Source organism: Boleophthalmus pectinirostris, unplaced genomic scaffold (genome assembly GCF_026225935.1).
Source record: "Boleophthalmus pectinirostris isolate CB_2022bp ecotype Guang Dong unplaced genomic scaffold, ASM2622593v1 HiC_scaffold_16, whole genome shotgun sequence".
NCBI classification, from domain to species: domain Eukaryota; kingdom Metazoa; phylum Chordata; class Actinopteri; order Gobiiformes; family Gobiidae; genus Boleophthalmus; species Boleophthalmus pectinirostris.
Genome location: NW_026571095.1, coordinates 33,232,603 through 33,249,226, shown reverse-complemented (window position 1 = coordinate 33,249,226; position 16,624 = coordinate 33,232,603). Strand labels below are relative to the sequence as shown.

General features: G+C 46.7%; 1 protein-coding gene across 1 annotated transcript in view; it reads left to right on the top strand.

Annotated features, from left to right (window-relative positions):
• adcy8 (adenylate cyclase 8 (brain)) overlaps positions 1–16,624 on the top strand; it is a 150,147-nt gene that overhangs the window by 85,814 nt on the left and 47,709 nt on the right. Inside the window, 4 exon segments of the mRNA XM_055151450.1 lie at positions 3,183–3,294; positions 6,028–6,155; positions 9,533–9,691; positions 12,501–12,771. Of these exon segments, the coding sequence (XP_055007425.1) occupies positions 3,183–3,294; positions 6,028–6,155; positions 9,533–9,691; positions 12,501–12,771 (670 nt within the window).

Below are 16,624 nucleotides of genomic sequence, written 5' to 3'. Positions count from 1 at the left end.
AAATTATGTGCATGAAAAAAAAAAGAAATAATTAGTTGTTGTTGTTTTTTTCTATGTCTTTCAAGGAATTTTAATTAGTTTGTGTTGGGATTATCAGAGGCTGGGGCTCCTCTAGAACACGTCCACATCATTTTAACCTCAAATATCTACGTCTCTGGACTTCAGTGTGACTCATGTGTACAAATGTCTTTCTATTGATATAACCTTGTAATGTAATAAAAAGAAATATATCAAAATAGTAAAAATAAAAACAAAATATCAATATCACTAAAACAAAACTATTTGAAGGGTTTTCAACACCAAAGAATGAAAAATACATCAAAAAGTAAAAATATATTGGCAAAGTTATGCCAGTGAGAAAAAGCCGTTTTCAATGGAAATCAATGGGCCAAAAATGTACTGAAAAGGCGACCGGATTTCAAAACAGGTTTGAAATTCTTGCGACCTACGATTGCCGATTGGAAGCTGGTCATGAGGTATTCATCAGTTCTCATTACCCCATGTTTACTACACGAAGAACGGCACATGATTAAGTGAAAACTCGTCGCACAAGTGAAAAATCATGACAAAAATCACACAGTGTACGTCCGGTTTAAAACATCTTCATTCCCTTTCACTGATATGAAAATGTGATATTCCCCGAAAAAAAACAAAAAAAACCCAAACATATTAACATGTTTTATAAGCTTCACTTTCATTTTTGCAATTTTGCTCTCCGTACTAAGTCACTCCCCCTTCAGACAACAACAATCAGCGTGCATCCCGCTCATGAAACTACTGCACATTTTGTATCATGTTTTTGTACATTTATGGAGAGACGAAGCGAAGCTTTGGACAAAATCTTACAGCTAACTGTAAAAAGGGTTTGAATAGAGCCCAGAAGAGATCGCTAGATTACTCAAACATGCATGTACGACATCTAAAAATTCCTCAGGCATGTTTTTGATGAGGGAACAGAGTTATAGCATCAGAGAAAGCTGATTTTGCACTACACTATATCAAGTTTGCAAATAAAAGTTTCCAAATTGTATGTTTTTCGAAAAAGTCCCCAGAAAATCACGAAAAATAAAATCTGATGCTGAAACCAGTTCATGTTTTTTAAATTTTATATTATTTATTTTCGGCAAGTAAGAGCTTTACATTTCTATATAGTGGAACATATAACATTAGTGAAATCAGAATAGAAACAACCACAACAAAAACTTTGCCCAAAAAGGAGTGGGAAGTTGAAAATGTACCTAAAACTATGAGCTTTCTTTCGCATTTTAGAGACATTTTGCATTAAACTATTTGAATTACTTGCACGTGCGGACAGTGAGTAACCGTAATAGCTCAGTAACATAACTTTCATCATGTTACAATAATACATAAGTGTACCAACAATGAGGTTTATTAACCTTTAGGCATGTAACAATAACCGAAATGTCGTGGTATCGTATCGTCAAAAGTCTCACAATAATATCGTGCGCTGTCACAATATATTGAATTGCAAGTTCCTTTGCTTAAATGCATGGTTTTATAGTAGCAACAGTTAATAAACAAAGTAACTACATATCCAATGATTCATTTCAGTGCAAACAACATGAAGAAATATGAAATATGTATCCTATCTACAGTTCTAGTAGGTTCTCCAAAATATCGCAATAAATATCGTACCATGAGGTTTGGATATCGCCCTATTAACAGTTCGATGTCGTGCTTTTCCCAACGTTCGTCTCATTTTGAAAGTAAAATAAACATGTTTAAAGAGTAAAACTGAGTGAAAGCGTGTTGGATGTAGTTTGTTTGTCCGTGTTCCGCGTACGAATCCTGACGCAAATTTGGTTGTGACTCAGACTGGGGAATGACGCCCCACAGGAGGGGACGGGAGACACGCCGGGCTGGACCGATCACGACGTTTACGAGAGTTTTATCTGGACCCGTTCTCTCTCTTTTCTTTCTCTTTTCTTTTCTCTCTCTAAAAATGTTTAAGAAAAACTACAGGATTTTAAAAGAGCTTTGATTTGTTTTCATGTAATAAAGTAAAATTAGTTCATCCGCTGTATTGTAAAAAGCGTCTAACAATTGTCGTTTTATCAGGAACTAAGGCCGGTGCACCGTTAGCATGCTAGTTGTTGACTCAGGACGGGACATAAAAAAGGTCAGACCCGCTCTCTCTCTTCTCGATTTCTTTTCTCTCTCTGTCTTCTTCTCTTCTTCATCTCTTTTCTCTCTCTTCTCCCTCTTTTCCCTCTTCTACCTCTCTTTCTGTCTTTCTCTTCTTGTCTTCCTCTCTCTTCCCGATTTCTTCTCTCTGTCTCTTTTTTCTTTCTCATTCATCTCTCTTCTTATCTTCTTCTCTCTCTTTTTTCTCTCTCTCTTCTCGTCCTCTCCTCTCTTTAACTGTAATAAAACTGTAATAAAACTTGTAAATGGTGTAATAATCATTGTTATAACCGGTGAGCGGTCTGAGTCCCGGTCTGAGTCCCGGTCTGAGTCCCGGTCTGAGTCCCGGTCTGAGTCCCGGTCTGAGTCCCAGTCTCTGAGTCCCGGTCCCGAGTCCCGGTCTGAGTCCAGGTCTGAGTCCCGGTCTGAGTCCCGGTCTGAGTCCCGGTCTGAGTCCCGGTCTGAGTCTCTGAGTCCAGTCCCGGTCCTGAGTCCCGGTCTGAGTCTCGGTCTTAGTCCCGGTCTGAGTCCAGGTCTGAGTCCCGGTCCGAGTCCCGGTCTGAGTCCCGGTCTGAGTCTCGGTCTTAGTCCCGGTCTGAGTCCCGGTCTGAGTCCAGGTCTGAGTCCCGGTCTGAGTCCAGGTCCTGAGTCCCGGTCTGAGTCTCGGTCTTAGTCCCGGTCTGAGTCCTGGTCTGAGTCCCGGTCTGAGTCCCGGTCCTAGTCTCAGTCTGAGTCCCAGTCTGAGTCCCGGTCCGTGTCCTGGTCCGAGTCCTGGCCCGTGTCTCGGTCCGTGTCTTGGCCTGAGTCCCGGTTCGTGTCTCGGCCTGAGTCCCGGTCTGAGTCCCGGCCGTGTCTCCTGCGGTCCCGGCGGCGGCCTGCGGTCCGGCGGCGGCCTGCGGTCCCGCGGCGGCCTGCGGTCCCGGCGGCGGCCTGCGGTCCCGGCGGCGGCCTGCGGTCCCGGCGGCGGCCTGTGGGGGGCGCTCTCTGATGTTTCCTCTGTTGTGGATCAGACAGTGACGTGTCCATATTTTATGCAGCATTCTTTTCGCAGACGTCAAAGGCTTCACCAACCTGTCGACCACGTTGTCCGCGCAGGAACTCGTCCGCATGCTCAACGAACTGTTCGCACGATTCGACCGCCTGGCACATGTGAGTCTGCACCAGGACCTGGACCAGACCAGGACCAGACCAGGACCGGACCAGGACCAGACCAGGACCAGACCAGGACCAGACCAGGACTTGACCAGATCAGAACAGAGCCAAGACCAGACCAGGGCCAGACCAGACAGGACCAGACCAGGGCCAGACCAGGACCAGATCAGGACCAGATCAGGACCAGACCAGGACCAGATCAAGACCAGACCAGGACCAGACCAGGACCAGGGCCAGGACTAGGACAGGTCCAGACCAGGACCAGATCAGGACCAGACCAGGACCAGACCAGGACCAGGGCCAGGACTAGGACAGGACCAGACCAGGACCAGGACTAGGACAGGACCAGACCAGGACCAGATCAGGACCAGACCAGGACCAGGACCAGGACAGGACAGGACTAGGACAGGACCAGACAAGACCAGACCAGACCAGATCAGGACCAGACCAGGGAAAGGACCGGACTAGGACCAGACCAGGACAGAACCAGGACTGAATCTGGATCAGGGCCAGGACTAGGACAGTACCAGACCAGGACCAGGACAGGGCCAGAACAGGATCAACACAGGACCAGACCAGGAATGGACCAGACTAGCGGGACCATGACCAGAATAGACAGGACCAGACCAGGACCAAGCCAAGGACAGGGCCAGACCAAAACCAGGATCAGGTCAGGATCAGACCAGGACCAGATCAGACCTCAACCCGGAACCAGGGACTGAACCAGGACTGAAATAAGATCAGATTGCATAGATTTATCGTGTGTACAGTTTCTTTGCACTAGTGGGAGATGTTTGGTTATTTTTGGACAATATGATAAGATGAAAACTGCAAAACGTTGAATTAATAACTTCTATGACTCATTACAGATGCAAACTAAACCTTAAACTGTTTCATTCTGCTGTTTATTTAGAGCAGCTTATGATTTTTTTTTTTACAATATTGTACATTTAGAAGAGTTTTGGAGCACAAGTGTGAGGTTGTATTTCAGGTCCTTACGCAAAACCGACTCTTGTGAGCTTTAAAATGTGTTATAATGTTACCTCCTCCTGGGCTGGTGTGGGCTGGTTTGGGTTGGTGGTTTGGGCTGGTTTGGGCTGGTTTGGGTTGGTTTGGGCTGGTGTGGGTTGGTTTGGGCTGGTGTAGGTTGGTTTGGGCTGGTTTGGGCTGGTTTGGGTTGGTTGGGTGGGTTTTGGGCTGGTGTGGGCTGGTTGGGCTGGTTGGGCTGGTTGGGTTGGTTTGGGCTGGTTTGGGCTGGTTTGGGCTGGTTTGGGCTGGTTTGGGCTGGTTTGGGTTGGTTTGGGCTGGTTTGGGCTGGTTGGGCTGGTTTGGGCTGGTTTGGGCTGGTTTGGGTTGGTTTGGGCTGGTTGGGCTGGTGGCTGGTTTGGGTTGGGCTGGTTTGGGTTGGGCTGGTGGTTGGGTTGGTTGCTGGTGGGCTGGTTGGGTTTGGGCTGGTTTGGGCTGGTGGGGCTGGTGTGGGCTGGTTGGGCTGGTTTGGGCTGGTTTGGGCTGGTTTGGGCTGGTTTGGGCTGGTTTGGGCTGGTGTGGGCTGGTTTGGGCTGGTTTGGGCTGGTTTGGGCTGGTTTGGGCTGGTTTGGGCTGGTTTGGGTTGCCAGGGACCCCCCGGAGGAGCTGGGAAAAAAGTGTGTGAGTCTCTGTCAGCTCTGGAGGAAAGATGAAAGAGGGATGAGATGAGAGGAAAAAAGAAAAGTGCAGAACGTGACTGTGACAGATGTAAACACATGACAGAGCAGCTCTGGACCTCACAAGGACTCCAACTCTCTCTCTTTCTCTCTCTCTCTCTCTCTCTCTCTCTCTTTCTCTCTCTTCTTCTTTCTTCTCTTCATCTCTCTTTGCGTTCTCTTGTGTCTCTTCTCTCCTTCTCTCTCTCATGTCCTCCCTCTTTCTGCCTCCCTCTCTTTATCATCTGCCTCTCTTACTTCCACTCTCCTCTCTCTCTTCCTCTGTCTCTCCCTCTCGCTTTTTCTCTCCTTCTCTCTCTTCTCCCTCACTTTTCTCTTCTCCCTTTAACCCCCTCTCCCTCTCTCTCTCTCCCTGGCTCTTTTCTCTTTCTCTCTCTGTCTCTCTCTTTTCCCTCCTCCTTTAACCTCCTCTCCTCCCTCCCTCCCTCCCTCCATTTTCCTCTCCTCTCTTTACCCTCCTCTCCTCCCTCTCTCTTTCTCCCCCGCCCTCCCTCTTCTCCCTCTCTCTTCTTCTCCTCCCTTTAACCCCCGTCTCTCCTCCCTGTCCCCCTCTCCTCCCTCTCTCTTTCTTCTCCTCCCTTTATCCCACTCTCTCCCTTTCCTCTGTCTCTCTCCTCTCTCTCCCTCTCTCTTTCCTCTCCTCCCTCTCTCTTTCCTCTCCTCCATTTCTCTTTTCTCTCCTCTTCCTCCTCTCTCCTCTCTTTCCTCTCCTCCATTTCTCTTTTCTCTCCTCCCTCTCTCTTTCCTCCACTCCCTTTAACCCCCCTCTCTCCCTCTCCTCTGTCTCTCCCTCTCTCTCCTCTCTCTTTCCTCTCCTCCCTCTCTTTCCTCTCCTCCCTTTAACGCCTCTCTCTTCCCTGTCTCTTTCCTCTCCTCCCATTAACCCCCCCCTCTCCTTCTCTATTTTCTCTCCCCCTCTTCCTCTCCCTCTTGCCTCCTCTCTCTTTCCTCTCCTCCCTTTAACCCCCTCTCTCCTCCCTCTTTCCTCTCCTCCCTTTATCCCTCTCTCTCTTCCTTCTCTCTCCAGGAGCATCATTGTCTTCGTATAAAGATCCTGGGTGACTGTTATTACTGTGTGTCTGGTTTACCGGAGCCCCGCCCAGACCACGCCCACTGCTGCGTCGAGATGGGCCTCAGCATGATCAAGACCATCAGGTGAGACCCGGGACCGGACCGGGACTGGACCAGGACTCGACCAGGACTAGACGAGAACTAGATCTGAATGGTCAAATTATGAGCGCGTGCGAGAGATTCAGATGCCCTCCCCTGGAGAGCGAAAGGAGCGAGGGAAGGATACGAGGATATGTGGACACAGACTGAGCACGAAACACAACAGATACAGATCAGACGCTGTTATTCTGCCAATAAAAGACCACACGAAACAGCCAAACTGCTGACCTGGGTGTGGGCCTGGGTCTTACCTCTGTGAGTGTGGGTCTGACCTCTGTGAGTGTGGGTCTGGGTCTGACCTCTGTGAGTGTGGGTCTGACCTCTGTGAGTGTGGGTCTGACCTCTGTGAGTGTGGGTCTGGGTCTTACCTCTGTGAGTGTGGGTCTGACCTCTGTGAGTGTGGGTCTGACCTCTGTGAGTGTGGGTCTGGGTCTGACCTCTGTGAGTGTGGGTCCTGACCTCTGTGAGTGTGGGTCTGACCTCTGTGAGTGTGGGTCTGACCTCTGTGAGTGTGGGTCTGGGTCTGACCTCTGTGAGTGTGGGTCTGACCTCTGTGAGTGTGGGTCTGGGTCTGGGTCTGACCTCTGTGAGTGTGGCCTGGGTCTGACCTCTGTGAGTGTGGGTCTGACCTCTGTGAGTGTGGGTCTGACCTCTGTGAGTGTGGGTCTGGGTCTGACCTCTGTGAGTGTGGGCCTGAGTCTTACCTCTGTGAGTGTGGGTCTGGGTCTGACCTCTGTGAGTGTGGGCCTGAGTGTCTTACCTCTGTGAGTGTGGGTCTGGGTCTGACCTCTGTGAGTGTGGGTCTGACCTCTGTGAGTGTGGGTCTGGGTCTGACCTCTGTGAGTGTGGGTCTGACCTCTGTGAGTGTGGGTCTGGGTCTGACCTCTGTGAGTGTGGGCCTGAGTCTGACCTCTGTGAGTGTGGGTCTGGGTCTGACCTCTGTGAGTGTGGGCCTGAGTCTGACCTCTGTGAGTGTGGGTCCTGAGTCTGACCTCTGTGAGTGTGGGTCTGGGTCTGACCTCTGTGAGTGAGGGTCTGAGTCTGACCTCTGTGAGTGTGGGTCTGGGTCTGACCTCTGTGAGTGAGTGGGTCTGGTCTGACCTCTGTGAGTGTGGGTCTGGGTCTGACCTCTGTGAGTGTGGGTCTGACCTCTGTGTCTGGGTCTGACCTCTGTGAGTGTTATAAATGAGGTCCCAGACTACGACACCTGGTCTTTATCAGTATAAAAAAAAATTAAAAATAAAATTAAAAGTTCTAACCCAGGACTAAACTAAAACCAAACCAGGACAACACACCAGGATTAAACCAGGATTAAACCAGGACTAAAACCAGGACTAAACAAGGAAGGTACCTGAACTGCAACTGAAGTAAAGCAGGGCTGTACCAAGGCTAAACCAGAACTAAACCAGGATCAAACCAGGACTAAACCATCTGAACTAAACCAGGACCAACCCAAGAATACACCTGAATTGCAACTGAACTAAATCAGGACTGAACCAAGGCTAAACCAGGCCTAAACCAGGACTAAAACCAGGATTAAACCAGGACTAAACCAGAACTAAATCAGGATTAAACCAGGACTAAACCAGGATTAAACCAGGACTAAACCAAGACTAAACCAAAACAAATCCAGAACTAAACCAGAACTAAACCAGGACTAAACCAAAACAAATCCAGAACTAAACCAGGATTAAACTAAGACTAAACCAGAACTAACCCAGGACTAAAATCCCTCTGTTGAAGACATAGTCCTCTAAAAGTTGAGACATCCTGAGTTTCCTCCCGCTGCTCTCGGCGTGAGTCTAATGCTCTGCCCCTGGCGCCGCGCTGCCTGCCCTGCCGCACCTGTCACAAACTCCCATCATGCCTTTCACCTGGCCTTCAGCACAGGGAGCTTATGAGGCGTGAAATGAGAGCCGCAGTGCGCAGAACAGAGCAGCTCCTCGCGCTTTTGTCTCTGAACCGCGGGACGCTCCTGGATCACACAAAACCCGACTCCCGAGAGCTCGGAGTCTCGTTCTAATGATGCTCCCTCCTCGAAAAAAATGTGTTTGAGGAGTAATATGGAAGATCATTTGTTCCATCAGATTTAGAATTTTAAATACTGATGACTTTCTCACTTAAAATTTTTTTTAATTCTGAAAAAATGAATTATTGAATTATCTTTATTCTTAATTTTAGTTGCTGAAATTTTAAGTGTACTTTTACAATATGTTTTTAATTCAAAAAAAAAAAAAAAAAAAACACCTTTTAAATATTCAGCACAAATATTTTCATGCCCACAAATTCAACAGTCAAAATTCAGTGTAAAATTCAAACACTCTGAATTTTACACTGAATTTCACACTCTGACCCAGTTTTAGTCCTGTTTTGCTCCTGGTTTAGTCCTGTTTTAGATCCAGTTCAGTCCTGGTTTATACCCAGTTTAGTCCTGGTTTAGTCCTAGTTTAGTCCTGGTTTAATTCTAGTTTAGTCCTAGTTTAATCCCGGTTTGCCCCTGATATAGTCCTGGTTTAGACCCAGTTTAGTCTCGGTTTGGTCCTGTTTTAGTCACTGTTTAGTCCTGGTTTAGACCCAGTTTAGTCCTGGTTTAAACCCAGTTTAGTCCTAGTTTAGACCCAGTTTAGTCCCAGTTTAGTCCTGGTTTAGTCCTGATTTAGACCCAGTTTAGTCCCAGTTTAGTCCTGGTTTAGTTCTGATTTAGACGCAGTTTAGTCCCAGTTTAGTCCTGATTTAGACCCAGTTTAGTCCCAGTTTAGTCCTGGTTTAGTCCTGATTTAGACCCAGTTTAGTCCTAGTTTAGACCCAGTTTAGACCCAGTTTAGTCCCAGTTTAGTCCTGGTTTAGTTCTGATTTAGACGCAGTTTAGTCCCAGTTTAGTCCTGATTTAGACCCAGTTTAGTCCTAGTTTAGTTTAGTCCCGGTTTAGTCCTGATTTAGACCCAGTTTATTCCTGGTTTAGCCCTGGTTTAGCCCTGGTTCAATCCTGGTTTAAACCCAGTTTAGTCCTAGTTCAGACCCTGTTTATTCCTGGTTTAGTCCTGGTTTAGCCCTGGTTCAATCCTGGTTTAGACCCAGTTTATCTTGATTTTCATGATTCTCCTGCTTCTTGGACTTTGTGTTGCAACACAATAATTTCTTGTAATTTCTCTCTTACTGGGCAAATAAAGGTTTACTTTATCTGTATCCTGTATTAGACCTGTATGTTCTAGTTTAGTCCTGTTTTATTCTTGGTTTAGTTCAGTTTTTTTGTATTTTCACACTGGATCTTGACGATGTAAATGTAAATCTCTTCTCTGGGGTCTGAACCGGTGACCCTGCGGTGACGGGGCGCGTGCTGAACCCTCCGCTCTGTGTTCCAGGTACGTTCGCTCCAGGACCAAACACGACATCGACATGCGCATCGGGATCCACTCGGGCTCCGTCCTCTGCGGCGTCCTCGGCCTCCGCAAGTGGCAGTTCGACGTCTGGTCCTGGGACGTGGACATCGCCAACAAACTGGAGTCTGGAGGCATCCCCGGGTAAGGGAGGGCATCCGGGCGAAAAGGGAGGGCGTCCGGGCGAAAAGGGAGGGCGTCCGGGTGAAAAGGGAGGGCCGGGTGAAAAGGGAGGGCATCCGGGCGAAAAGGGAGGGCAAGGGCGTCCGGGCGAAAAGGGAGGGCGTCCGGGCGAAAAGGGAGGGCGTCCGGGCGAAAAGGGAGGGTGTCCGGGTGAAAAGGGAGGGCATTCGGGCGAAAAGGGAGGGTATTAGTCCTAGGGAGGGTTTAAAAGGGAGGGCCCGGGTGTCCGGGCGAAAAGTCCGGGTGGTTTAAAAGACCTGCTTTAGTTCTGCTTGAGTTTTGGTTTAGTCCTGGTTTTCTCCTGATTTAGACTCAGTTTAGACCCAGTTTAGTCCTGGTTTAGTCTTGGGTTAGTCCTGATTTAGACCCAATTTAGTCCTTTTTGAGTCTTGGTTTAGACCCAGTTTAGTCCTTGTTTAGTCTTGGTTTAGACCCAATTTAGTCCTGATTTAGTCCTGGTTTAGTCCTGGTTTAGACCTGGTTTAGTCTTGGTTTAGACCCAGTTTAGTCCTGGTTTAGTCCTAGTTTTGACCCAGTTTAGTCCTGGTTTAGACCCAGTTTAGGCCTGGTTTAGTCCTGGTTTAGTCCTGGTTTAGACCCAGTTTAGTCCTTGTTTAGTCCTGGTTTAGACCCAGTTTAGTCCTTGTTTAGTCCTGGTTTAGACCCAGTTTAGGCCTGGTTTTAGTCCTGGTTTAGTCTTATTCTCCTGCTTCTTGAACTTTACATTGCAACACTGCAATTTCCCTATTACAGGACAAATAAAGGTTTACCTCTATGTTCTAGTTTACTCCTGGTTTAGTCCTGGTCTAATCCTTGTTTAGTCCTGCTTTAGTCCTGGAAAAGGGAGGGCATCCAGGTGAAAAAGGAGGGTGTTTGGGTGAAAGGTGAGAGGAGGGGAGTGAGGTTTTGAGGGACGTCCCCGTGACCTCTGACCCCACAGACATGCTCCTTTAGCTCACACAGGACTGACAGAGCGCCCCCTGTGGACCGGCACAGTCTGGTCTGGCTCCGCCCAGTCTCACTCTCTCAAAACCATTCAGCAAACTGGACTTTTCAGAGGGTTTAATTGTGTTAAGAGCCGTTCACACCAAAGTGTCAAAAAACGCCTTGACGCCTCTATTTGGACGCCTTTGCATTTGAGTTTAGACGCCCCCGACGTGCGTCTTTGATGCCGTGGACGAACGGGAGAAAAATACTTGACGCGTGTCCGTTGCCCTGGAAACAAGAGCCCGGTCCCGCTCTTTTCCCAAAACAATGTCAGACCAGACTGAGAGAGACTTTAGTGTTTTTATGACATAAAACATCAGCAGAGGAGATCAGGTCGACGACTGGGGCGTGTTTATATTTATACTCCACTAATGACACTGGATCAGTCCTGGTTTAGTCCCGGTCTAGTCCTGGTCTAATACCGGTCTGGTCCCGGTCTAGTCCTGGTCTAATCACGGTCTAATCACGGTCTAGTCCCGGTCTACTCCTGGTTTAGTCCCGGTCTAGTCTCGGTCTAGTCCTTGTTTAGTCCTGGTCCGGTCCTGGTTTAGTCCTGGTCCGGTCCTGGTGTAGTCCTCGCGATCTGCTCGGTGATTGTGGTGCATATATTTATTCTCCGCTCATGTTTGTGGTTCTCGCTCTGGTTTTCGGGTTTTTCTTCCTGATAATAACGTCGCTGCGTCACTGGATACTCGTCTCTGATTGGTTGACGCGGCGCGTCTGACACAAAAAGTTCAGCATTTTCAACTTCTTGACGCTGATGCCTTGGACGCGCATCTAGAGCGTCGACGCAAAAATGCTCAAGACGCGCCGTGTCGACACCAGATTCGCGCCGCGCTTACGCAGGACGCTCTAGTCGCGCGTCCACATCGACTTGACATAGAAACTGGACACTTTGGCGCTTTGATGAGAACGGCCCTTTACAGTTGTTTCACATTGCAAAAACTAAAATCTAGTCAAGTTAAGATGACTTGAATTCAGAAAGTTTTATCCAGACTTCACTTGACAAGTAAAATTATCTGCCAGTGGAACAAGACTTTTTGTACTTAAAATAAGAAATCAAATTGAATGTTGCTTGAATTAAGAAAAACTCACTTATTCCATTGGCAGATAATGTTACTTGTCAAGTTGAATCGACTCAAATAAAGTCAAATGTTCTTAATTTACGTCATTTTTAATTTACCTAAATGTTGATTTTGGCACCGTTTGCTGTATTTGGACTGATTCGTTCAGTCTGAGTCATCTTAAATCACTTATTTTCAAGATGGTTTTGTAGGTTTTTAATGCGAAAGTCAGCGCACTTTATTTATTTATTATTATTATTATTTTTTTTTTTTTATTAATTCATTTTAGCAAGATACTGAAATATATAAATGAGGGTCTAAACCAAAACTAAACCAGGTCCATGTTAGGACTAAATCAGGACAACACTGGAGTACAGGGTCTAAACCAGGACTAAAACAGGACTAAACCAAGACTAAACCAGGATTGAACCAAGACTAAACCAGGACATAAAAGGTCTAAATCAGGACTAAATCAAGACTAAATCAAGACTAAACCAGGACTAAACAAGGAACAGTGAGATAGAACCAGGAATTTAAGGTTTAAACAAGAACTAAACCAGGTCCACATTAGGACTAAACCAGGACAATAGTGGAATATAAGGTCTAAACCAGGACTAAACCCGGACTATTATGATACGACGTTATGTCATGTGTGGAAAATAATCCAAAAGCGTAAAGTTTCTTCTCCCAATCATCTCCGTGGTTCCTTTTCCCTGCAGGAGGATCCACATCTCCAAGGCGGCCCTGGACTGTCTGAACGGGGACTACGAGGTGGAGGAGGGCCACGGGAAGGACCGCAACGACTTCCTGCGGCGCCACAACATCGAGACGTTCCTGATCAAGCAGCCGGAGGAGAGCAGCCTGAGCCCCCCCGAGGACATCATGAAGGAGGCGGGCGGGGGGGCCGACCGCCGCGCCAGCACCGCCACCTTCAACGAGGCGTCCTGGAGCCCCGAGCTGCCCTTCGACAACATCATGGGCAAACAGAACGTAAGCGAAGAAACCCGAGGCTGCTTTTGCTGTCGTAAACTTCATAACCGCGCATTTATTATCCTCAGTTAAAAAAAAAGCATGAACAAAAACTTAATTCATATTGAGCAAGTAGTTTATTAAAAGTCAGAAATGAAAGAAAAAATTACTCCTGTGATCAACTTTTTCGGTGGAGGGTCCGTCAAAAACTTCGTCTGAATCTGTGTATCGTTCGTTCGTTTTTCAATATAAAACCAACAATTTTCTTCATTAATTTGACCAGACCGGGACTGAGACCGAGACCAGACCTGGACTGAGACCGGGACTGAGACTGGGACCAGACAGGACTGAGACCGGGACTGAGACTAGGACTGAGACTGGGACTGAGATCGGGACTGAGACTGGGACTGAGGCCAGGACTGAGACCGGGACTGAGACCGGGACTGAGACCGGGACTGAGACCGAGACCAGACCGGGACTGAGACTGGGACTGAGATCGGGACTGAGACTGGGACTCAGACCAGGACTGAGACCGGGACTGAGACTAGGACTGAGACTGGGACTGAGACCGGGACTGAGACTGGGACTGAGGCCAGGACTGAGACTGGGACTGAGACTGGGACCAGACAGGACTGAGACCGACCAGACTGGGACTGAGCCCGGGACTGAGACCGGACTGAGACGGGGACAGACCAGGACTGAGACCGGGACTGAGACCAAGACCAGACCGGGACTGAGACTGGGACTGAGATCGGGACTGAGACTGGGACTGAGACCGACTGGGACTGACCAGACCGGGACTGAGCCCGGGACTGAGACCAAGACCAGACCGGGACTGAGACTGGGACTGAGATGGGACTGAGACCGGGATTGAGACCGGGACTGAGACCGGGATGAGACCGGGACTGAGACCGGGATTGAGACCGGGATTGAGACTGGGACCAGACTGGGACCAGAGCGAGACTGAGACCGAGACCAGACCAGAACTAGGCCATGACCAGACTGAGTCTGCTCTGGTCCCGCTTTGGTCCCGTCTCAGTCTCGGTCTGGTTCCGGTCTCAGTCCTGGTCTGGTCTCGGTCTGGTCCCAGTCTCAGTCCCGGTAACGCAATAGTTCCCTAGTACCTTATTACTTTTATCGTGGAGTTACTCAATAATTAACTCTTTTAACTCTTTAACAAACTTTCTGGGAGAAGTAACTAGTAACCTGTGACGGACCCTCAACCAAAAAGTTACACAGTGCATCTTTAAGACATGTTCTAATGTTGTTACCTCCTCAAAAACAGACCTGGAGCTTTTCTGAGTAACACTTTATTATTATTTAACAGTGTCGTTTTACTTTTAGTTCATTGGAGATTGTCAGTTAACAAACGACATCATAAGGTGAAACAAAACACGAGTCCAGGTCTGTTTGTGATGAAAATGACAATATATATATATATATATATTAAATAATTATTTATTATTATGAAGTAGAATCTTAATAAACTATTTGTCTTTGAAGTTAAGTCAGTGTTCATGTTGCTTTTATGTTATAATTTGAGTTTTGAGTACATTTTTACTTTGTTTGTGATTTTGATGATGTTCCAGGCCTTGGGGTCAGATCTAAATCCAGGTCCAAAACCTGGACTAAACCAAAACAGAAGAAGGTCTACAAAAAGCTCGACACTAGGACCAGAAATACACAATTAAACCAAAGTTATGAACGTAAATCATAGAAATAGAACTAGATCTGATCATTGAACTGTTAAATTTGTGATTTTGTGATGTATTATTCAGCCCTACCTATCCATACTTCATCACCTCTGCTCCTCTGCTCCTCCACACCTCCACTCATCACCTCTGCACATGAACTTCTGCCTGGTTTGGTCTTTGGTGGGTCGTGTTTCAAGTTGGTGGAGAAAGAATGGACATTACAAAGAAGTAAAAACAACTCAAAACAGGATTGGGAACGTAACGATAGATGTGATTGGGCACTCGGACTGAGGAGATCGTACGTTGTGATGGAAAGATGGAGCTGATCGATTTTAGATTTTCAGTTTTCAGTTTCAAATGACGTTGTGTTTTGTGGTGACGGTCTGGTGTACGGTGGCTGTGTTGTTGTTCGATCTGAACAGCTGCAAGGTGGACGATGTTTTGATAATAGTCGTCGAAATGACACAATTTTACATTTTCAATTTTCACTTCAAACGCAGATACTACTTAACCGGACTGGCGCCACCTAGTGCCTCCGCTCAATTTCATTTCTCTCCAGCGACTAGATCAGGAATCAGAATACACTAGACGGTTTGCAAGAACCCCGGAAGTTGTAGACCACACACCGGCCAATCAGTGAAGAGCTGAACCAACTCGAGTTGCGATAACAGACTGTATCTCCTACAGTACAAACTTTGCATTTTTTATTGCACCTTTAATTCGCAAGTTCATCTCGCAGAAACCAAAGTGATCATTGACAGACATGTTCACTCTCTGCTTTGTTTGCTGTTGTGTGTCGAGTGAACGTCGAGTGAACGAATCCTAATGCTGCGAGGTCAGACTTCGTGGAAACCAGCGGCTGAATCAGGCTAGATACTACCGTTCATTTGAGTAGATCAGGCATGTCCAAACTACGGCCCATGGGCCAAATCTGGCCCTCGGACAAATTTTTGTTGGCCCTCAGGCTTCCAGGAGAATTGGCCCAAATGACCTTACATCAATTAAAAATGAACTTTTTTCTGCAAGTTTTTTGAACATCTACCTTGATAAAGCTAATATTGAAGATTTAATGTGTGGTTTTGAGGATTTTAGCATGAATAAAGACTGATGTCTCATTCTAAAGTCTTAAACATGCCCATATTTCAATTATTCACTGTATTGAGCTCCCGTCTCCGGCCCTCGATCGGCCCTCTGCTTCGTCTGTGTTTAGAAATGTGGCCCTTAATGAAAAAAGTTTGGACACCCCTGGAGTAGACCTTTCTATCATGAGAAACTGAAAATATTGTGGAGGGCCGGGCTAAAATGCTTTACTCAATTCTGCATAATATTAATTGTATTTCTTTATTTTAAAAAAATCTGTAAATATCATTGTTTTGACAAGCTGGTAAGACTAGTAAGAGTTTATGTTATGACTAAGCAATGAAAAAGTGAGGTTGCTTTACAAAAAATGTCATTTAAAAAACACCTCAAATAAAAGCGATGCAGCTATAATCAAAGCATGAGGAAAAATGATAAAATATGTTTATTTTTTTAATTCCAAATTAGCTTAAACAGGCCGGTCAGAGTCAACCAAAGACCTGTATGTTGCCTTGGAGCTGGACAATGCCCGGGTCTGATCTAGAGTCTGTTCATGTCTGTGTGGTCCTGTGTGGACGATCTCTTCCAGGTTCCCCACTACAAAAGCATAAATATGGACCACATTGGGGTTAGGAGACAATCTCTGTGGGGTTTCCTTGTTAATTAAAGGTTAAATACTTTGAATAAAACACATGAGTACAATGTAAATACAGTGTATGGGTGGACTATGAAAGCTTTCAGAAATATGAATGTGCATAGGACAGAAATTCGTAGCCTGATTCATCAGCCGGTTTCACTTTGTAGAAACCGTCTGACCTCACAGCATTAGGATTCATTCATTCAACAGTAGGCAGGTACATTTTTATTTAACCAATCGCTGCTATTTGGTCGTGATGTATGTAATGCACCAATTGCAATAGGAAAAAAGCCAATAACGTCTCTCCCCTCGATAAAATTCACCAAACATTCTCTTTGTTTCGACTTTGAATCTCCTCGATCTCGGGAATCGTTGCCAACACAGAATTTTTGTCTTTGTCTGCATCCGTCTCGACGCTTTGTTTACTGTTGTGCTGTTCCACAAAAGGGACACAGAGAGACGCGAC